Raw genomic sequence first — 22943 nt, forward strand, 5'->3', positions numbered from 1 at the left:
TTAGAGATCAAAGTAATGCTTTATTTTACAGCCTGGTATTACACATACAGTACTAATGTAAAAATCATTAAGACATGAATCATCAGGTACTTGTCATTGCAGCTTTTGCATTTTAAAGGCTGTAAAATTAAGCTTTTGTAATTAGTTTCATTGCAAATGTAGAGTCAGACATTTTAGACACTACGAAAAAAAAAAAATGAACATACTCATCCATGAATTGTTGACATTTTGGGAAGTGTTGTTTTTTTCGTCTTCTTTCCAACAAGAAATGAAGCATGAAAAACACATACATTTTGAATGTAGATTTTTCCCTTATGGGTCAAATTAAATTTATTTTAAAATTTGTCAAATCTACATAAATTATATTTGATGCATCAAAAACCAAATGAGAAAATCAAATATACGCTCTTTTACAAAGAGGCAACATAAGAGAGAGAGAGAGAGAGAGAGAGAGAGAGAGAGAGACATTCTTTGTTGAGATCATTTTAAACAAGTATTGGTCAGGCGTTTCATCAACCTGGGAAAGCAAAGTGCTACACACAACAACCACTGAAGACAGTTCACCAGACACCTTAATGAGGAATTGGACTGAAGCACCTTTTCTTAGCTTTGAGCTAAAATGTCTTAAGTTTTCCTTTTTCACATAAACTTCATTGTGTTTAAAGTCTTCCTCCAACAATAGGCCAAGTCGACCCTTTTCCTAGGGAGAGGCATACTTGCAAGTGACATTGTTCTATTTCAAGTTAAAGTACTTATGTGAACTGCTCGACCCCACAGGCTGCTAAGACCTTGGTTTACTGTCTTTTCCTCCAGGATGGAGCTCTGAGTGCAAATAAAGGCATACAACTCCTTCATGTGAAATAAACATGGAATTCAGCCACATGCTTTCAAATAGTAATCATATATTTAATTGATATACATATATTGCCACCATTGGCACATACGATATTGCACACAGTGATGAAATGTTGCACAGAAAAAAAAATAGATTTTTTTTTTTTGTGGGCAAAAACATTCCAAATTTACAAATAATGTGGAATAATGCTGAAAAGGTAAAACTACATTTAAAAAAAACAAAACAAAAACAAAACAAGACATGCTTGCTACTCCCCATTAATTGAGCAACGTACAACTTACACATAACTACCCACGCGGGATAGCGAGCACTTCGTGGGAGGGGAGGGGCTCGCCAAGAACGACCGCTCCAAGCCCCGTTCGCATCAGCCCCTGCTCTCCCTGCGAATGCGCTCGGCTATTCAAGAGCCAACTCTTCTGCATCATCTTGCATCTTGGTGACCAACCCCTTCCATGTTTACATGTCGGCCGATACCTGGATGGCTGGGAAATGGGGATGGCGATGACATTGGGGAAGAAGGAAGGCAGCAGAAAAAAGTTAAGAATTCTGCTCCTGTTTTTTCTTAAAGGGTTCGTGACAGACCCTTATAGCACCACGAGTCGTGCGCTAGCACACAAGGGGGCTGAGAGGAGAGAAGAAGAAAAATGGAAGAAAGAGGAAACGATGACAAAAAGAAGCCAAACTGCGATCCAAAGCACCAGGCCAGCGTGTAAGCATGCGGAGTGTGTAAGGCACCAGGTTGTTTGTATGCTGAAGAGGATGCTCCCAATCGGGTTTCTTTTCGGCTATAACCAGAGGCTCCAAAAATAGGTGGTCAAGGACAGTCTAGTTTGCTGGTTTCCAGTCAATCTAAACACGGGAGCAGTCATTTAATTCAATGCTGAGGTAAATCTGACATTATCTGATTGTTGCCAGTTTCTCTGGAGTTTACTGACAGAGTTTATAAAACTGCTATCACACATCTATGAGATGCGACTGAACTGGTTCACAACCAGTTGTTTTCCGTGTGGCAGCCCAAATATTTACAATTAGACCAAAACAGAATCTCATCACCCCCAGGTAGATACTTGGGGCTTACAAATCCAAAAGGAGAGCTATGAGCATGTACCCAAAGGAGCCCCACTGAGCTTCACACCCCCCGGATTATAAACTCGCCGGGGTCGGGCACATCCGTCGACACGCGACCGGAGGTTTACCAACAGGCGAGTTGGACCCTCTTCACGATGGCTCATCCAGACGTGCCCTTCAACGTCCCTCAAAATGTGATGGTGGTATTGTAAATTACAGTCGGCGAGATCGCTCCTGCTACAATCGCGCCTTGAGACGACTACCACTTACGACCACAACGAGCCTTTGGATGGAATCACTCCGCACTCAAACTTGAGATTCGTACAATATAGGCAGATAAAGATACATTTAGGAGGGTCCTTGAGCCAATATTTTGGGAGACCAACGAAATCTATCTCAGTGCAGATTAACATGCAGCGACAGCACTCCGTGGCACGATTTAGACTTTTATGACTGGACTGGTTTCGGCAAACCGAAGAAACGTCACGCTGCGGAATTTCCGCCTCTGGTTTTTCCTCAGACCAAGAAAACCAATCAACGAGTGGTATTTTCGTCTTGTTATCTGCGACTCGGGCCGTTTGCTACATGTCGTCACTGCACTTCCCTCTGTCAAATACACATTTAGTACCTTTAAAATGAACACATTGCATTAACAACGAGACACAAAGGTATTCTATAATATATCCATCTGCATGGCAACAATTTCAACTGAAACAAAAGTTACAATATTAATATTTCTTTGAATGCCTCTGGCAAATGTCATCATGTCGAGATCCATTGGCCAGCTCAATATATATATATATATATATATATATATAATTTTTGATGCAATCCATATTGCACGACAAATAGAGCACTTGTTTCATTTCATGAAAATGCCTACGTATTCCTTTTTATAACTGCATGACATCTAACCAGTTTCCGAAGCAGGCCTAGCCCTCATGGGATTCGTGTGTAAACACATCTCTACTCACAGGTAAAAGGTAAATAGGATGGCAAAGTACGTGTGACAACCTTTTACAAAGATTTCTCGGTTATTTTTCTTCTTCGAATTTTGGTTTGTAAAAATTAAAATCTCTGATTTTGTGCTGAAGTCATTAGCTCACACGAGAAAGGAAACTCTTTTGTCTTCCATCGGAACTCGGCAATAATTCCATTTGAACATTGCAAACGCCTCTTCTTCTCTTCTTTTTTTTCCTTTTTTTTTACAATAGCTTTAACTGGTACAAAAGTTTTTTTTTCTGTTAATAAGGGAAATAAACACTCAGTTCAATGTGGTCTGTCGAGTAGGAAACAATGTTCAAATATAATGTTATTACTTTGTTTAGCAGCCTGTTAACTGTATTAATGGTGGATAAGTGGGGTAACATCCAGCGATGAGTGACAACATGTCATAACTGTCAGGTTGTGGAGGTTTCTAATATTGTGGGTGATGCTCCCGTGGAGTTAAACCATTAACAGTTAAATCTTTAGATTTCTTTCTTTATACAGTAGAGTTCTTAATTATATTTCTCTTGTTATTTTCATTACTCTTGCATCCTTCTTTCTTTCCTCTTCTTCTTCTCCTTCTCCTTCTTCTTCGTTGGCTCCCTCTACATCAATCCTCGTCCCCGTCGTCCGCCTGCATCTCCTCCTGCTGCTGCAGCTCGCATGCCCTCTTCTCCCGCTGCTTCTCCTGGATCTTCTTCATCTCCTCCGCATATTTACTGAACGTGTTCCCGAATCTGGACCAGACTTTGTAGGGCACCGTGATCGAGTTGCGGTACGTCGGCTTCACCTCGCTTACCCGCATGAACACCCCGTACTTGTTGGAGCCGACGTCGAAGAAGAAGCGCTTGTTGTCCACAGTCAATGACGACCCCTCGGGCAACTCCGCCGGCTCGTCCTCCACCCCGTAATCGTCAATAAGTTTAGCCAAAGCGTCGCGAAACTCGATAAGTCCCTGGGCGGGCAGGGCGATCGTCTGGCCCTGCGTGGACCCCAACCCGGGCCCCCGGTTGACCGTCTGCCGGATCCTCAGGAACCGTCCCCGCTGGTTCTCCTTCAGATCCATGTAGTATTTCCGATTCTCCCGGACCAAGAACTCGCTCTTGAGCGCGCGCCGGGGCTCGTCCTGCACCAGCCCCGGGTTGCTGGGGCCCAGCTGGGCGTAGTGTTCGATGAAGTCCCCCAAGTAGTCGCGGAACTCGACCGCCACGGACATGGACAGAGTGAGGCGGCTCTTGTTTCCACCGGCCCCGACTTCTGCTATCTTCAAGAAGCGGCCCTTCGCGTTCTGCTTGACGTCCAAATAGAAGCGCTTGTTCTGGATGTCAACCCGCTTCGACGCCAGCTCCTGCGTCTCGTGCTGGAGGCCGGAAGCCGAGCCCGCCCCTCCCGTCGCCAGGTGCATGGGACCGAAGCCTGGGCCCGGGGCTGCTCCTCCCTGCTCACTTCCACTGTCTCTGTCCGCCATGATGCTGCCTGCCTGCCTTCTCCCTCTGTCTGCTGCAAAGCCACGGCCAGCCACCGCGAGCGCCGGAACTCTCGCGAGATCTGCACAGAGTACATGTCAAAGGAGGAGGAGAAGAAGAAGAAGAAGAAGAAAAAAGGCGAGGGAAGCGTTAATGCAGGGCGACGGCGACGGTCAGTGTGCGTTGTTTCACACGGGGTCGCGTCGGGAGCCGACGAGACAATCGTGAAGTGAAGGGAAGTCGCTCGGAAGAATCGCACCCAGGTCGAGTTTCGACTCGTGGAAATAGCGTCTGGAGAATTGTGGCGGGTTTTGTTTGTTTTGTTTCACTTCCGGGAAAGACCCCCCGGCGAGCTCACCTGTACAAAGTGGCGGGGATCAACACTGCATGAGACCTGTTCACTTAACCTGCCATCGAGTTCACAAACCACGGCTCACTTGTGGTAACTTGACCTCTACGTGCTTGTTTTGACTTGTTTTAACATAATTGTGCCAAAGTCATTGATTTTTTTTTTTTTGCGGGTCATATGAAGAAAATCCCGTCATGGCAACCAAGCCCCTCGGGGACATAACAGCTCTTACACAAGCATTCATCCTCATCGCCATTTACAAAAATATGTTTATTTAACGGCACTGCTTTAGTAAGAGCAGGCCTGTTGTCCTCACGGGCCAATAAGACCGACACGAGAGACGGAGGTCTTCACCCCCTAACAGAGCCGATCCCTGAACTATGTAAAGTCCACCTTCACCTTGTGCTTAGTTTTAAACTGCAGCATACACTGAAATGACCCGCACCATTATTATTTATTTAGAAATGTGACATGTCTCCACTGAATTCTAGGCAACATCCCCCATCAAACATTTCACGCGTTGTTCTTTCACAGCTTCAATTCACGTGTGCGTTCCTCGCGCATGTTGATCGATTTAAGCACATCGTTTATTAGGGGTGCACAGATTATAGGGGCCACTTTCCAACGTTGTGAAACCAACTTCAGCGTCGTTTTATTGTGTCAACCGATGTCGCTTATACCTCTAGCTGGATCTAATGTTGTTTTTTTGTTTAATAAAAATAAAAAAAATCATTGTTACAGACACGGAAGTTTTGAAAGAGGACTGGTGGCTCTAAAAGTAAGTGGGCGGTGGTCTCCTCCTTTGGATTGTGGCTGCTGTGGTGCAAATATATGTAAATCAATATCTAAACTTTCAGAAGAAACTCGACGTCTTGCAGCTCAGTATAAACGGTCCAAAACACTCGCCTCCGCCGCATGATGCAACGCGTCCTCGGCCTAATGTTGTTCGTGCTGTGCCTGTATAGAATAGCTTTATCTTTTATTAGACTTTTGTCGAGTCAAGCTATGCATTTTTAGACTGTATTTAAAGTCACATATAGCCTGCTTAGTGACTCGAGTCCCCACGTGTGTTGTAGGAGCAGACCTCTGCAGGTGTCAGGCTGCTCACAGGCCTACACTGTCGAGGACCACCGACCTCTGCTCGGCCGTCCGGCGGGTCGCATGCAACGACGAGGGATCTCAGAGCTGCTTCCCCCTGAAAATAGGCCTGCGTGCAGAGGATAGGATACTCAGACCAAGCTTACAAGCAGGTGACGAGCTCCTCCCCTCTAAACATTTTAAGAAATGTAATTTTTTTTATTACAGTATTTTAGTTGTATTGCAGCTCAAAAAGGTTAAATGGTTAAAGAGGATGTACAGAGCATTAACCTGTTATTGGACAAAGTATGTCCCCATGCTGGCGATACTTTCTCAACAGTATTATATATATATATATATATATACACACATATTTTTTTCCCACGCCAGTATACAGTAAATCACCTGTAATATATATATATTTTTTTTCTTTTATTATTCCGTGTGTGCAAAATCTGCTGCTCCTCTCACAATGTTATTGCTATTCGAATTGGGAAAAAGTGGTTACCGTATGAAATGGTGTCTGGGAAGGATCTGGTCATGGATTCAATAATGTTAGGCTTGAATTTATATATATTAGACTGTATTCGTTTGTGCCAATTGGCTGAATGCCTTTCCATCAGTTCCGAGCGTTTGACATTTTCTTTCAAACGACGTTGACATTTATCTTTAGCCTCAATCATATGGTAAAAGAAAATGATAAATATAAGCCATTATTCTATTCTGGGTTTTTTTTCCAAACAGCACTAACCCAAAGTTTTATAAGAGTCAATAGGCAGCAGTGATGTTCTATCTGTATAATTAGATATAATCCAGCCAGGCGTTTACACGCTGAGGGCGGTAATAACTTTTCATAACTGTTCATGAGCGAATGCGATAAAGAAATTAATGTTTTTTAACGCCGCCTTCTGAAACAGCTCTGTGTTAGAGTGTAGGTCATTACACACACGCCATCTAACTTTTGTGGTCGGGACGTCTTGACGACGATCTCAATGTGTGTATGTGGTCAACGTTTCCATCTCTTTGCCGACATTCGTTAAATGCACTTCACAAATATTCATGAGGGCGAGCTGCCATCTTTAGAATTTCTAAACAGCTTAGAACAAGTCGATTGTTCTACTAATGGTAGATGGGCCATTCGATCTGTGATATTTAATTTCATTTTGTATTGTTTCAACGTGAACCTTATTTATTTAATTTATTTAAAATATTTTATTTCTTGACATCTTGACATTAGACTTATTATAAGTTATTTTTCAACATTTCCAAAATGTGGGCGTCTAAAAGGCTGTTTGGAGGCCTACAAATAGTCCCAGAAACTATATAAATGTTTTTTTTTATTTACAGATGGGCTGCTCATTTAAATATATTTACTTACATTATTAATGTTCAAAAATTAAATATCAAGACACGTATTGTTTAAAACATTAAATATTGCTGTGCATTCATAACACTGAATAACACTTTGTAGGTCAAGCTTTCCACAATGACTGGAACAAACTGGAATAATCCTAAAAGTAATGAGCATATAACATAATGAAATTATACCCACCCGACGAGTTTAGGCTGTGATATCAGAAATGCTGATGAAAGGCAGAGATTAACAGTTTTTCCCCCATCGTCTGCTTGAAATTATTAACCAAAGATAATAAAATAAATGTAAATTAATATCGTGTCAGAGGTCAAATGAAAAATAAAGTGATAACAAGAGGACTATTAAACCTTAAAATGTTTCAATAAGCAACATTCGAAATAGTTGAGGTCCATTTATTGAAAAAGTGCCGTTCAAAAAGGAAAAGTCTCTGCACCTGAGCTGCTCGGAGGCCTGAAGGCGCAGCAGAGCGGATTTCTCTATCTTTTGTATTTTTCTTTCTTAATTAAACTTCGAGCTGTGTACAGATGTGGAAGTCTATATAAAATATCCAAAAACAAAACAAATTAATTATTGGAAAAAAAAAATCTGATCTTATTCCCTGAAATGTCGCCGGGCCTCTGATCAGCTCCACAACCGTCCTGTCTTGCAATGATGCTTCTGTTGGTTTAGTAAACTGTCAGTGATGTCAATAAGACAAACCAACATTCACATCAGCCCAAAAATAATCCAAACAAAAATATATGTTAAAAAAAAAACCCAATTTATTTTCTTGTTCATGGATTGTATTTAGTATAGGCGTATGGCGGGTTCGTCTTCAACATGATAAACCCTCCTTGCTTTTTACATTGTCCGCCTTCTATAAGTCCAAACTTTTATCTTGTCTATTGAACTATTTGTCACTCTTTAGTGAAGCGCTCTTTCTCTTCTGTTCTCCCTCCCCAGGTGTAGGCGAGTCTGGACAATAAGTAGGTAAATCTCATAGAAAGTATTATTTTGAAAGTCTCTTGTTTTTTGCCCTGTAACTTGCGTGTAATAATGCATTTTGTATCTGGGCCGCAATTGCCTATACGATAAATACATAAATAAATAAATAATAATAAAAATATTAAAAAATATATATATTTCAATCCCACTTTCTTATTGAAAATCTCACCAACGGGCTCTGTTCCTATTTCTGTGATATAATGACTTATGGTTCAGTCAGCTGCTCCGACACAACACCACCTCATGTCTAATCATGTCCGAGAAAAAGAAGTTCTGTCCACATCAACCTCTAAAAGGGGTTTTGTCGCATTTTTTTTTTTTTTTTTTTTTTTTTTAAGGCCTCCGCTGTGATCGACTCTCAAAGTTTTGCGCCGCATCCATCCCGACACCGGAGCCCTGCCTCGGCTCCGCACCAGATGCAGCAGCACCTCCGGATCGGATCGGCCGCGTGATGCACGATCGCATGCTTCTGCAGACTCGATGCCAAGCGACGGCTCATTGAGGTTTGTGGGGGATTTAAATGCCGCGGCAGGACCAGCAGCACTAGTCCCGATTGCTGCCATGTAAATAAAGCGTCGTTCCCCTTGCCGAGCGAGCTCCCGCAACCTACCTCAGCCTGCTCGGTGTGCAGGCAGGCGCAGCGCCTCGCAGCCTCGCCGGAGTGGAGACGAGACGAGGCGAGGCGAGACTGAACGTGATTGGAGGCCTTTCTGTTTTTAAGGAGAGAGAGAGAGAGAGAGACACGATAGCGCAGAGGACCGCTTCTGCCTGCTGCACAAGATGGACAAGGGACGGCGAGTCGTGGCACGGACAGCAACACGCACGCAACAGTTCAACGGGCGCACGTTTCACCTCTGATGTCAACGCGCACTCACTCCCCCGGTGGAGGCGCGCCCCCTCTCGGTGACGTCGAGGAATTACAGCGTTGCCTCCTGGTGGTGTGAGGTAGGGCAACAGTTCGGGCCACTACACCATGGAGGGTAGTGTATAAACCGACACGTCACTTAGTCTCACTCACGGCGTGGCTGTATCTTTGACTGTTTAACATCTGCGCGTCTTCTCCGTGTTGGTGTCAAGAGTGATGTTGTTCGAAAACAACTTGCATTAGCAGCTATTGTCACAGGAAAGATGGTTTCGTTGCACACAGTAGTTTAGTACGTGATGTTGCGTCTGTGTCGGACATCAGCTCCCCAAAGGCCTTTAAAGGCCATGTAGAAGAAAAAAAGGGAGATTCAGCACCACGGAGAGCAGCCAGGACGGTGTCCGCGCTGCAGGACACCAGGCACACAAATGAAAACACGCGTCGCCTCATTATCTGGGTTCAGGCTCCTCTTTATAAATCTACAATACAAACGTGTTTGTTTTGTTGATGTTTTTTTCTCTCCCTGTTGCATCATCATTCATTGCATTCATTTATTAGCCTATAACCGATAGCAAAAAATAATTTCTGGCCACCACAACGACCATGTTCTGCTGTGTATAATTCACACGTCCTGAGTTGGTGTATGGCCACTGTACTTCTGTTGTTCGATTTACAGCAAGTGTGTGTGTGTGTGTGTGTGTGTGTGTGTGTGTGTGTGTGTGTGTGTGTGTGTGTGTGTGTGTGTGTGTGTGTGTGTGACACATTTCCCATGAGCACACTGTGGTCGGCAGATGTCGCTCTTTGTGAATACTGTCAGTACAACATCCTGTATCCGCATTCTATTTGCCAAACCAAACCCAATCACAACTGCCCCCTAAACATTGCCATCGATGATGATCAGACGTGCACCCCCCGTGTAAAACCATGTTCCTTCACCAAACAGCAACTCTCAAATGTACTTTATCATGTGAACATATACTGGAAACTAACTGGAACAACACCGAGAATCCCACTCTCACTGAATGTTCTCCTTCTTCTGCACTGAGTTAAATATGGGGGGGGGGGGTGTTCTCTGAGTTGGATAGACACTGTAGTTGTAGCAGTATGGATTGGATGCGGTGCTTCAACATCAGTTTTTTTCTTCCTAGAGGCAGAGCAGCGAATGTGACCTGAATACAGGGCACGACTTAATGGGACGAGACGCAAAACTCATTCAAAACAGTCTGCAGGAGAATCTGACAGGCTTTTCGCAGCCTTAGTCATCGCAGCCACACGAGTTCTCCGGGCCCTAGTGGAGCACACATGCGGCTGCATCTTCCCACGTGAACCTTATTGCCTTCCTCTTCTTTTCTTTCTTCTTCTTCTTTTCTTTTTTTTTTTCTTTTTTTAATTAGGAGCGATGTCTCGGCTGCAGTAAGATGCGACTCTGAGGAGGGGGACAGTCGTGGATTTCGATTTTCGCCTGTTTCATCGTAACGCCACGGAGTGACTGGCCCACGGCGGCTGGCTCCAGGGAGTGAGGAGGTCGACCTGCTGCTCCGCCGGTTGCCTTGTGTCTCTGCTCCCATCCCATCCTGCGTTGTCGTCGACGGAGCCCCCTCGGCGATCGGCATCGTTCCCTCTCCGTCCGTGGCCAGTGGGGGGGGAGCCGCGGCGGAGGGCGGCGCGTTCGCGTCACATAGCCGCCGATCAGGGCGAACGGAAGTGCTTCATTTTTTGGAATGAAAGCTGCTCTTTTATTGGTTTTTTGCGAGCGGGCTACCGAACCTGTAGTCCACTGCAGCATTTCTGCGCCTTTCCCCTCCGCTGCAGATGAGACGGCGGAGCCTCGGCGCGGTTCCCCACCACTGCGATTTTTGGGCAAAGATACGAGTGGCGTCGTCTTGCAGCTGAGGCGACCATGGCAGCATAGGGGGGGCATCTTCTTCTGGAGGGGAGCATCCGCCGATTCCTTTGGCCGCATGGCGTTTCTGCGACGCCTCATTGTTAGCGGGCGGCACTGACTGGATTTGAAACCCGGCACCATCCCGCGGGCCCCCCCCCCCCCCCCCCCCCCAACGCCCCCCCCCCCCCCCCCCCCCCCCCCCCCAGGTGCCAGAGCTGCTCTTCACCCATTGCAAGCCACCCAGAAACAGCAGCGGATCCCGATGGCATGGACACTTATGCAAGGTCTGCCGCGCTGCCGTGCCACTGGAGCCTCCCCGCCGTCTCTGCGTTCAACCCAGCTCCGTCGCCATCGCCCCGCAGCCGAGAGAGCCCTGCCGCAACGCGACCTGCGACCACCGAGCCAAAGCAGGCGGCATGAGGCTTGATCCAGTGCATTTATCCATGCTGGTCATCGGGGTCTCGTTCGCCTGCTACTCCCCGAGTTTGAATTCCCTGCAGGACCAGGCTTACAAATCCGCCGTGGTGATCGAGGGCAAGGTGCAGTCTGCGCCGGCGAACGTGTCCGCGGAGCCGCACCGGGTGCACGTCAGAGTGCTGGACGTGTGGCCCCTGAACAGCGGGGGTCTGCGGCGAGAGCAGCTCGTCACCGTGGGGGAATTCGGATCCGAGGCTCCGTGCACCAGAGTGAAGAGGAACCACAAGTACATCTTTTTCATGGACCCCACTGACGAGCCCTTGGTTTTCAAGGCATCGTTCGCGCCGCTGGACACGAGTGGGAAGAACCTCAAAAAGGATGTTGGGAAGATCTTGTGCGAGGACTGCGGTAAGTTCATGTGCGGCCGGGTCACCGGTGAAGTCCGAACCCGGAAGAATGAGCGGTCAGTTAACGCCCCCCCCCCCCCCCCCCCCCCCCCGGCGCGGGGCTCCTGGTAACAGGTGCCCGGGTGAATTGTGCGGACTGAGGCCGCGGCGCGGTCCGGGGGCCGCGGGCTCCAGGTCGGTGCCCGAGGGGCGTCGATGCAGCAATTTTCGACAACTCTCGCAGGCTCCCATAGCCCACATGATCAATCAAACTCTATTTCTCTCTTTCTCTCCCCCGAACTGCATCAGACATGCGCCTCGCACTGTTGCTTGTGAGGAATTGCACTTTGTGCGTATCGAACTATCTGCATCCTGCAAAGCCGCATCATACTTTGGCACAGGCACCAACAGTTCCCTGACTTAATACACAGATTCATGTTTTACAACATAGATCGCAGGCCTCTTCGTAGGGAACATGGAGCACACGCAGACCACGGAGCCGGTGCAGTTTCAGGACCAGGGACAGCGGCCTGGATCACCCATATCACGTGCGCCCTGAGCAAACTGGCGCCTAGGCTATATTTAGGTTCACGACCTGCTTTAATGCTTTAATACCCGACACCATAGCATAGCTTACTGTCCTGTCCTGTCCTGTCCTGTCCTGTCCTGTCTACACCCATGTGTTCTCCGGGGAGACAGTGGGCCAGCAGTCCGTTGTGCTCAAGTCCTATAACCTGCAGTCCACGTTGGGTGTTGTGGAGAATATCAAATAATCAACCTCACCTACCCAACATTTTATGGCTTGTCTTTTTTTTTTCTTTTCTTTTTTTTAAAACATTCATGCACAGCAAGTTCTTGGAATGGACTTTGGTCAGTTGATGTCGCCCTCAGGGAGTCATTTTAAAATCACACTAGGCACATTCTATTTGTAGTAACGTGCTATTTCATTGCCACTCATAATTTTCAGGCGTATTTATATTGTTTCAGTGGACAACTCTCTCTCTCTCTCTCTCTCTCTCTCTCTCTCTCTCCACATGGCTTGTTGTAAGATCTCACGATTGGAAACATGATGGGTGGTGATCATACAGGCTGTGGAACCTATTGACGAGGTACAATGCAGCACACTGTTGCTGCAGTACGCTGCACACCAATAGGTTACGTTCATTCAAACACAGAACAACTTATTGTTGAGTGAGCAGATCCGTGGGGCGTTGGCGTCTATACATTCATTCGAGGCCAAACAGGTCAAATGCCACAGAGTTTCATCTCGCTCTTCACAAGGGTAAAAATGTGTGTGTTCTACTATTTGAATTGTAAAGTAGTGTCAGCGTTTTGTAACTGGATCGCAAACACCTCTCAGTCCTCGTCACTGCTTTAGGCTGCTTGTGTCTAAAACGAATGTCCCAGGCTGGTCAGCCGACTTCAAAATAAGAGGCAGCTCGTCTTCCATACTTTGAATTTATTGAGGCAATTAAAGAATATGTAACTGTAAAAATACTGCTGCCTTCCTAAGTTCACTTGGCCTGTACTCATGAGACACAAATCCTCCCCTCTCCTCTTGTTTTTGCCACTCTCACTCTGGCTTTTAAACCCATCGTCTCATTAGATAGGGACCATAAAATGTACCTTGTTACCTCTTGAGTTTTCTTGAACAGTCCAAACTTCCCCCCGTGCCATGAATTGTTCTGCCACTTAGCAGAGCGCTTGTCGTGGATGTGATCGAACTGGCGGGGCCACCTCGCTGTGTTACCTGAGGGAGTTGCCACGCCCTCCTCCTGGGTCTCTGTAGATCTCTTTTGTCTCGTTCAAAGTAGCCAACGACAGAGCTAATGTCGATCTGGTGCGCCGTTGTAGTTGAGGGGGATTCTTACTCGGTGTCATCAATTTTCTTCTAAACTCCCGACCCCCCCTTCTCCCAATCATGCCACTTTCAAGATAGTCTTTCAAACGGACAGATGAACAGTCAGTGCCTTGACATCCTTCTCTTGTCCCTTTGAGCTCCCTCCTTCATTCAGCAACAACATCAAGGTTGCAATGTTGTGATGGCTGCTTCTTTCCCTCATATCCATTTCTCTAACATAAGTGCATCTATATCATAGTCCAGTGTGTCCTTGTCCTGAGCCTCAAACTGCTGCACGTGCAGACAGCCCCGGCCCACTTAGCACACATCCCAAACTTGCCTTAAATCCCTGTCGTGCAGAGGTACACGAGCTCCCCGGCGTGTGCATCAAGGGACTGAACGTACATACTGTACAGCTCTCAATGTGATAAAGTTGTTGTCCTCTGGCTCCTCAGCGCTGCCTGACAAACAGTGCTAACCACCTGCACCCTTTCATCAGGGCTCAGTCAGCTGGGACCTCTGACAAACTGTTTTTCTGACATTGATTACAACAAACATGCGGCATCCGAAACACACAGCAAACACTCACAGGCTCACTTCATCAAGTCCGTCCCTTTGTGATAATTGCACTTTTTTTACGAGCAGATTGCATCATATACCTGAGTCTGTGTAACAGACGGTAAACATCTCAGTCAGCGACTGTATCTCAGTGATATCTCACGAGAGCAAGTGTTTCCGCGAAGTCCAGTGCAGCGTTGTGCGTGTGTGTCACTGGTGGAGAACAAACACTGTCACAGTCAAGAGGAAGTCTGCCTGAACACGTGCAAATTTTGACATATATATGCTGCACAGTGGGCTTTATGTTGTCCATAAATGCAGCCACCTGAAATGACATTTAAAAACCCTGCGACCTGCTCCTCAGTGCACACAGTTTGTCACCAGCCACGGCTTTTTCACCTTATGGGTCTTTGTGTGTTTGTGCGCATCATCATGACAAAGTGTGGTCCTGGAGACACCTGTTGGAGCAGGAGTTGCCACCAAAGAGGATTTGACTACGTTGGCAGTTGTTTACATGTCTTTCTGTCTTCGGACAGATTTTGTCATAGGGTTAGGGTTAGTCGAAGTTCAAAAATGGTCTGGTCCCACTCAAGACTACTAAGTAATAATGTTGCACTGACTACCTAGTAGTCATTGGTTGGAACATCAACGTGTCGACGGGTGTCACGGATGGTGCCATCCCGTGGGCAAGATGGTTCCCTGGTTTCAGCTTGTTGAATGTGCACTCAACTTTCACTCTACGTTAGGAAAACCACACTAACACAGGGTACGGCCTCTCTTTGCTCTCACAAATGCCTCAGTTCTTCGAGACATGGATTCTGCAAGGTGTCGGAAAACACTCCTTTGAGATTCTGCTCCGTGCTGACACGATTGCGTCACATCGTGTCTGCATAATAATGAGCTTCACATTCATGCCGCAGATTTCCCGTTCATAGAACCAGTTTAAGGCCATTAAGTGATACACACGGCCACTAACAATACTCAGATAGACTGTGGCATTCAGGCAATGACTGATTGGTGGTAACGGGCCCAAAGTGTGCCAAAAAAGTTATCCCCATGCCGTCACACCACCAGCAGCAGCCTGTGTTGTTGCAGGGTAGGTCCATGTATTAGATCAGTTGATGACACGGTGAAAGCAGTCTTCTGCTGTTGTATCCCCCATCCACCTCAATGTTGGATGTGTTGCACTTTCTGAGACACGCTCACCACAGCTGTAAAGAGTGGTTACCTGAGTTACCATTACCGTTCTGTCAACTTTGTGGTCATTCTCCTCACAGCTGCAGAACTGTTGCTGAATGGATGTTTTTTTTTGTTTTTGGCACTAACAAGATGAATGTGTGAAAATGCCAGGACATCCAGGATATGAAAAACAATCATGTCACCAAGATCACATTTGTTCTCCCAACTGATGTTTGATGTGAACGTTCTTTGAAGCTCTTGACCTACAAGATTGTATGCATTGCACTGCTTCAACATACTTGGCTGAGTGGATAATTGCATGAGTCAGCAGGTGTAGAGCGGTTCCTTCGTGTGTGTGGTGCGTGTTTGTCGGTCGACTGAGTATGGATGTTTTGAACCACACGGCAGATTCTCTAACATGCACGCTTTCGTTCATTGGTCATAAGTGAAATACAATCCATTCAGACATATAATGATTTTTTTTAGTGACAGAAGAAGAGAGGGCTGCCGAAATTAACATATTCTGATTTTATCTTCTATTGCCGAACTTTGTTGATTGTGTGCTGGGTTTTATTACGCTTATTCCTTCTTCTTTTTTTTGATAAACTGAGGGTATGATATTTACTGACGTGATTGTAGTTCGAGCTGTTATGTCAAGTATGTCACATCTGCGTTCTATCTGAGCAATAGTGCTTTTGTCCCTCACGGCTAAATCCAAAGTATGCACAGTGAAAGGCATGTGGTAGAGGCCTCTGGCTTTTTTTGTTTTAGACTCGATGCAGTAGACCCACATAATTGCATTTTGTGTGTGCATGTGTGTGGGCGTATGCAGTCCGGGGGGATCGTTGAGTATAAGATTGGTGCAACAATGAACAACAAGAAAAGGACCACCTTCGTACTTGTGATTCACGAATGTGCAAATAATTCTCACTTGTGTGAGTGTTTCTGTGTTGCTAATTAAGGCCGTGTTTTTCTTGGAAGTAAATGAATGTTGCAAGACGTTATGAGCGCACACTCTATCACTAATCTGTCACTGTGAAGTCCCACTGACTGCAGGTCGCAGCTGCGGCGTCGAGGTGGTAGACGGGCGAACATTTTGCCCCGAGCTATGCATTTCTCCATGTATTGAGAGAGGGTTCCTTAGAAGAGCGAATATGGATCACAGCTGCTGATGGCTCCTGGGTTCACTGCATATACCCCACGAGTTTGCGTGGCGGCGGTGTGAATCAACATGTATCTACAAGCCTGCCTTTATATCCTAATAGCACCCTCAAGGGCAATTCAGCAAACAGTTGCTGATTGTGACAAAGGTGTTCATATGTTGCTTTCTCACCACTGACATAATTGCCATGTGCAGGATGTGTGTTTCTTTGGATAAGGAGGATTGAAGCGTTTTCAACCGTCAGTGCTGTAGCGTCTGGAGCTGGAACACACAGATTGTTCTGACTGACGTTATGCTGCATGCTCGCTGGGTCATTTATGTAGACGTTCCGCATCGCTCCAACGCCGCTCGGCTACTCCACTCTGACAAGATAACTTGATGTCATTTATAAGATGTATGAAAAAAGGGCATGGCCCTTTTTTCGTAATTGGCTGCTCGTTTTCCTGCCCTATCAGGCACTTTCTCACGATCACTCGGACCTGTACTCCACATTTTCCAAAGACGATGGGAGGAAAAAAAAGCCATTATTATGACAGAGTGGGCACACGGGGACGTTATCCTCTGAGAAAAAAGTCACACCTGTGCAGCAACAGACCAGGTTTCGTGGTAGAGTTGAGGTTTGCTGATTCAGGTCGAAGACGATGTCTGTCTGCCGAGCACAGCTGCTACAAAGCCGATGTGTGCCGAGAGTGAGCGGCGAGCTCGGAGCCTTTCAGTCGCTGGGCTGTAATGACGCAAAATCTATAAAACAGGTTGATGCCATCAGGTGGTGGTTGTGACTGTTGCCGCCCGTTGTTATGCCACACAGTGGTTACACCTGTCTGTGACTGAGGAAAAACGAAAGCAGCCTCTGTCTTTTCAAAGCCTTAAGTTGCGTGTGTTGTGTGGTGACAGTAGTTTTGCGAGCCAATGCTTTGTCTAATTTACCACAGGGTCAGCTGATTCATTTATTCTTTAAAGCACCGCGGAGCTCTTAAGGACAAAGGGTGTGTGTTGAGGTTAGATGACTAATACAGAGTTTGAATTCCTCTTCTGCTCCAACTTTGGCGCCCTCAGCGTTTTCTTTGAAGCGATTCACATTCAGCAGTACGGTCGACCTGCATCAGCCCAGTCCAAAAATCCTCCATCTAATAACAATACATTTAATCATTAATTTTTTTTATAGGTGTGATAATTTGTCTTAATATTTAATCTTTAAACAAAAACAATCCTCATTATACTATAATTGCTGTAGTGTGTTTGGAGTGTGTTTTGCCTACAGCTGTGCAGCAGCTACAGATTAAATTTATTCAATCCTGCAATAATCTGGGTAAAGACATGGTGTGTATTGTTAAGAGGATCTAGTCTACTGTAGAGCTACGCACTTAGTTAATCTGTCTGTCACTATCACAACACTAATCTGTATTTATATGTTTTCTTCATAGCATAGGCTCTTCAGTTACAACCACATATAAGAAGTGACATTTCTGTTCTGGTAGTTTCTGAAATTTATGTCTTCTGTATTGGAATTGTACATGCAAAGCTTTAACTAACAAATATGTTATGACAATGTGCTGGTGAATGGTAAATGTTGTCTGTTGTCGGAATAACTCATCTCCTGCGTTTTGATTCCGTGGGAATTTTTGAAGTGTGTCTCCTTTAAATTCATTTTTTTGCACCACTTGGTGCAGAGGAACATCACATCAAGCTATCAAACACATAGACCTTACCTGTTTCATTCTAGCAAACAGAATAACTGTGGACATTCTGTCATTTAGGTTCTGTCAGTTCCTTCAGAGGCCCAGCTGGCATTTAGTTGCCTTTGACACTTGCCTCACACATCCAGCTCACGCGTAGTAACAGTAGCTTTCATTCAGAGTGGTGTCTTTGACCACCTTATGGATGTAAGTCCAATGTTCATTCTTTCCGTGGATTTATGTTTGTTTTGCAAAAATGATGTCCCACTTTTTGGGTTTTTTCGGTGGGTGGTACTTTATAATCAAGGCAGTCGCTAACTGTGAGTCAGTTGGAGCTGGGAAGGTGACGAGTATTTGAATCAAATCCACCATACAGTCCTCAAGAAGGCAAGACAAGGAGATTGGGGCGAAAAGTCAGCTAATGTCAAAGAATCGCATGTTAGTCTGGTTCACAGTGGTTTAGAGAATTCACGGCATAATAGTTATTCATAAAAGCGCTTTATAAAAGTGGGCTGTAGTTGTACTTGACACAATGAACTGATGCGAGACAGATCCAGTTGTCAAACAGAACACTACATTGACCAGCTCTGGGAAGTATTTTTCCCCCCAAAAAGTGCCAATCAAATGCCTGCATCGCATGCATACCACTAGCATTAACTTCGTAACTCACTGGCATTCCACATTAAATTACGTAATATCCATTACAGCTTGTAATGGATATTACGTCGATAATACACGCAGGTGTGACAGTGGCTGCTCTGATGTTTCAGTTAGCCATAAGCCAGCGTGCACAGCATCAGGAGACGTGCTCACGTGAATGGAATGCAGCCATTATTAAGGCTATTAGTTACACAAAATGTCTGCCTCGAGAGAGCTCTAAGCAGCTTGTCTGGCATTTCACACCAGCTGAACTCTTACAAATAGATCCAGAATGTGATAATGTCACAGCAGAGATCATGAGAACAAGAGCCTGACCAGGTTCCTCAGTAATCCTGCCAATGTCCAAATTCCAGAAAATGAAGTGACAATTTAAAAAAGAAAAGAAAAATGAGACAGATTCATAACTCCCTTTTTGGTAGTTATTATATATTCTAATTTGATTATACTTGTTTTTTCTCGTTTCTTTGTCCATTTGTATTTATTTATTTGGCATACGTTAAACTAGTTGTATTGCTCCGAAGTTCATATTAAGCTAAGGATCATGAATTGTGTGTATGGAGATTTTCAGGATTATTCTCATGAATGACTAAATGAGAGTCAAAACAAAGTTGTGCTTTGATAGACTTCCGTTAGCAGAAAAAACAAAGAAACCCTTGGATTATACTGTACATATTCTCATCACCACTTCCCCACCACTACAGAGCTGTGTGTGGTGCAAGGGAATCTCTGAACATGACACAGAACCAGGTTGTTGTCACCCACTAATTCTGCTGTAATGGGCTGTACCACAAAACCCAAATACGAGCCGCATCAGTTTAGCCATTCGTGAGCGGTTTACCCACTCTGCTGTGACAAATACAGTATTTCCGCAGTTTTGCATGTCTGATTAACGTGCCCTTTGATTGCTCACACACCAAAGCAATGCTTTGGGTGATTATGAATTTGTAGGCTGAAGTACAGAATAGCAAATGGGCTCATGGAGAATAATGGGGGTTACTCTAAATTCTGAAGAATAAGAACTGTGAGACCAAGTGTGTAGTGTAATGCAGTTGAGGGCTTGTGGTTTCATATCATATTTATCATATGATCCACATGACAGCAAACTGTTTCAGTGAGATGTCTAGATAGTTGTAACTTCTTAAATGTTGAGACTCGGGGGAGAGTAGGCACCAGACAAACTGCATCTCATCAGAGGTGGCTTTTCTTGGTTAACATTTGACATAAATGCCCAAGAAAAAACCCACATTGTACAATATTTTGATTGCCATACAGTATTTGTCAATATTCAATATTAATATATATATATATTTTTTTATGTATGGTTGAAATATGTTTCTATTTTAAGTTTGTAATTCAGTATAGTAATTAGGGGACATAGGCGAAGATACAAATATGAATGAACATTTACAGTCAGTGAGTGTTGATGAGTTATCAGTTCATCTGCATGACAGCAAGGTTCTTTCTACCAACTTCTATGAACCAAAGTACATGCATTTGCATTGCATTGCATTTTATGATTACAGTGTTTTATAAACATATAAATACAACACGTTTACTGCTGCAAAACTGTGCAAACGAGCTGAAATCGGTCATTAGACAGAGGATCAGGTTTGGGTCGGCTTCTGCTGGTGGTGTGAATGGAGATTAGTTTTAAAGTTAGTACATAATGTCACAACCGATAATCTCCATGAATCTGTCTAGAACACAATAAAGGGGATGAAAGCTGCTTTTAGATCAGCGAAAAAATGTTGATACACACGTTCATGTCTGATGAGTTTGGCGGCGGAATTTTATTTGCATTTTCTTTTTTTCTTATGCTGTCATTAAGGCATATGATCAAAATTGGTTCTACCCATTTTGTTTGAGTGAAGAATATGCTTCATATTGAAGTATTGAATAGTAGGCCTACTGTATAATTTAAGACCGGTCAGGGGCTATTTTTATTTGGACTTGTATGATACGACCATAAGAGCACTTTGAAGAAGACAGCTTAAACATTAAAGATTATTATTTAGTGATTTAATGATACTAAGATAACAAATATTGCAAATATTGTGGTGTTTAGTTTCATTATTGGATGGTTGTTTGGACAATTGACTAATGCTAAGAATAAGGCTTTCTTCAAGTTTCATATTTTTCAGAATTTTTCAGAGTTTTATGAGATATTTCACATTAAACTTAATATCTTAACAATATATGCACATCCTACCTTATATAGTTTAGTGTTTTTGTGTCCTTTTGTATCACTAAAAGCTTCTTCTACTGCCGAGCAGCAAAACATCTGTTTGTTTTGGAACAAGCCAACTTAAGTATATATTTACTATATCTGTAGAATTAATCTGAGATGATAAAGAAAAACTTGTCTTACTTACCAGAACAGCAGTCTAACAAAACTTTTTACTGTTTCTTGGGTACAGCACAGTAACAACTTGCTATTCAGCCTTTCCAATAATTTGTGACTGAGTTTTTCACCCACTGAAGAATGTTGTCTTCACCACAATGAGGCAGTATATGATCAGGATCAGGAAGCAGGACAAACACTGAAAAGTTGAAAGGGATGAGTCCGTTGGGAATGTCACAGCAGTTGTTGGATTCCCTGCCCCTGTGGCTGGAGCTGTGTCAGAAATGCTCAAAAGCCCACAGTCAATGCACAGTCTTGGCGATATGTGCAGGGTAACAACTGTGAAAGTCACCGCCTTACGGATTTGACTTTGTTCAGAGTAATAGGCCATCTTTCTCCAGTTGGACCTGTGCTGTTAGTACTGCAGTCTGCTGAAAGGGGATGTGTTTGTGACTAAACTGACCATGAGGTTGTGCCCTCGGGGACAAATGGTCATGTACAGTTTGTGCCAATGGTCGGAAAGATGCACGGAAGGAACTCTAAGCAGGCGTGTAGATTAAAACAACCCTATTGGCCCCCAATACAAAAAAAACCCTGTAACGTCTAATAAGGCGTATAAGATAATATTGTCTAGAATGCAGTTTTCGTTATTTCTTTAAACAACACCTAACAATGAACACAAGGCACGTTCCAAGATTAAAATATCAAACATATGATGAAAGACAATCTCCAGTGAAATGAAACGTATAAAGTCAGGATAAGAACCTGTTTTATACAGTAATATGATTTATTCCTATATCCCACCTTCTACCACTGTTGTGTTTTTGAATGCATTTCTATTGGCCTTCATGACTCGGATTCTACATCTTAATGATGGCAGTTTAAGTTTACCCATGTCCTTTGAATCATTCAGTAATTTGCCGCTATCTTTGGCTGCAATTCTCTTCCTCTACAGGCCGCAGCCGGTGCATGTAATTAAATATTTAAAACATTTTTTTCCCTGTGCACAGCATGAAAGGTTGTCGACAAAAATAACCCTTTGAATGCACAAATACTATCAGCAGTAAAACCAGAAAACAGGAGACCGAGTGAGAAAGAAGAAATGCAGCAGTCGTCAAAACTAAACATGCACTGTGCACCGTACAGCACATGTCAATATACAGAAAAGAATATCGCTGTCTACTTTTGTATTTTAGCATGAACAAGTACACACAGATTTGAAGCTTTGCAACCAGAAAAAATGATTCGCCATCATTCATAAAACATTATGTTCTGCCTGTTTTGGCATTGATTCGTCTGTATTATGTTCAGAAGATAATGTAGTTTTTTGCCCTAAATTTATATTATATTTATATACAGTATGTGTGTCCAACAGATTGACTAACTCTTCAAAGAAAAAAAGCTGCCAGTTGCTTGTTTTGAGGGCTATTAACCTTGTTTGATATGCATTTGGCTTTGTTCACATCTCTTGACAGCCCCATTATTAACCCTGTTTAGTCCAGTAATCCAGCTCTGGATCAATGCATAACTCTGAGAAACCCAGGTAAGCTCATTTTTCAATGATCTGAAACCCAAATAAGCTGCTTGACTCCCTCCAATATTGAACTGGTAACTTGTGGCGTGTGAAATCTTATTTTTTTCTTTTTCCTACCCACTTTCTGTTGCTTGTTGTCTCTGCAAACTCACACTGACACAGGGGCTGGATTCACATTTAACAGATCTTTTTTTTTTATGAGCAGTATAATTGCATGTAACACCAGGCTTGTAGTCAGGAGTGTCAGGATCCCACAAATTACTGTTGAGATCAACATTGTT

The 22943-nt window shown here is 44.2% G+C and overlaps 2 protein-coding genes and 1 long non-coding RNA gene across 5 annotated transcripts in view; 2 read left to right on the top strand and 1 right to left on the bottom strand.

Annotated features, from left to right (window-relative positions):
* Positions 1 to 9156, bottom strand: puraa (purine-rich element binding protein Aa). Its single transcript, XM_035624867.2, has 2 exons — positions 8773 to 9156; positions 1 to 4459 (listed from the first exon to the last, which is right to left on the bottom strand). The coding sequence occupies exon 2, from the start codon at positions 4377 to 4379 to the stop codon at positions 3522 to 3524; it is 858 nt and encodes a 285-aa protein (XP_035480760.2). The 5' UTR covers positions 4380 to 4459; positions 8773 to 9156; the 3' UTR covers positions 1 to 3521.
* Positions 4255 to 8781, top strand: LOC118300459. Its single transcript, XR_004790087.2, has 4 exons — positions 4255 to 4819; positions 5803 to 5976; positions 8121 to 8143; positions 8501 to 8781. It is a non-coding gene; the product is annotated as an uncharacterized LOC118300459 (long non-coding RNA).
* A 1968-nt stretch (positions 9157 to 11124) lies between the features above and the next one.
* Positions 11125 to 22943, top strand: part of LOC118300455 (pro-neuregulin-2, membrane-bound isoform) — a 65636-nt gene continuing 53817 nt past the window's right edge. For 2 of the 3 annotated variants that reach the window (XM_035624862.2, XM_035624863.2), the window contains exon 1: positions 11125 to 11734. In XM_035624862.2, coding sequence (XP_035480755.1) covers positions 11326 to 11734 — 409 coding nt within the window. In that variant the 5' untranslated portion in view covers positions 11125 to 11325. The remainder of the gene's footprint in view (positions 11735 to 22943) is intronic. The other variant, XM_035624858.2, reaches the window with a different exon arrangement.

This window comes from Scophthalmus maximus, chromosome 2, assembly GCF_022379125.1.
Source record: "Scophthalmus maximus strain ysfricsl-2021 chromosome 2, ASM2237912v1, whole genome shotgun sequence".
Taxonomy (NCBI): domain Eukaryota; kingdom Metazoa; phylum Chordata; class Actinopteri; order Pleuronectiformes; family Scophthalmidae; genus Scophthalmus; species Scophthalmus maximus.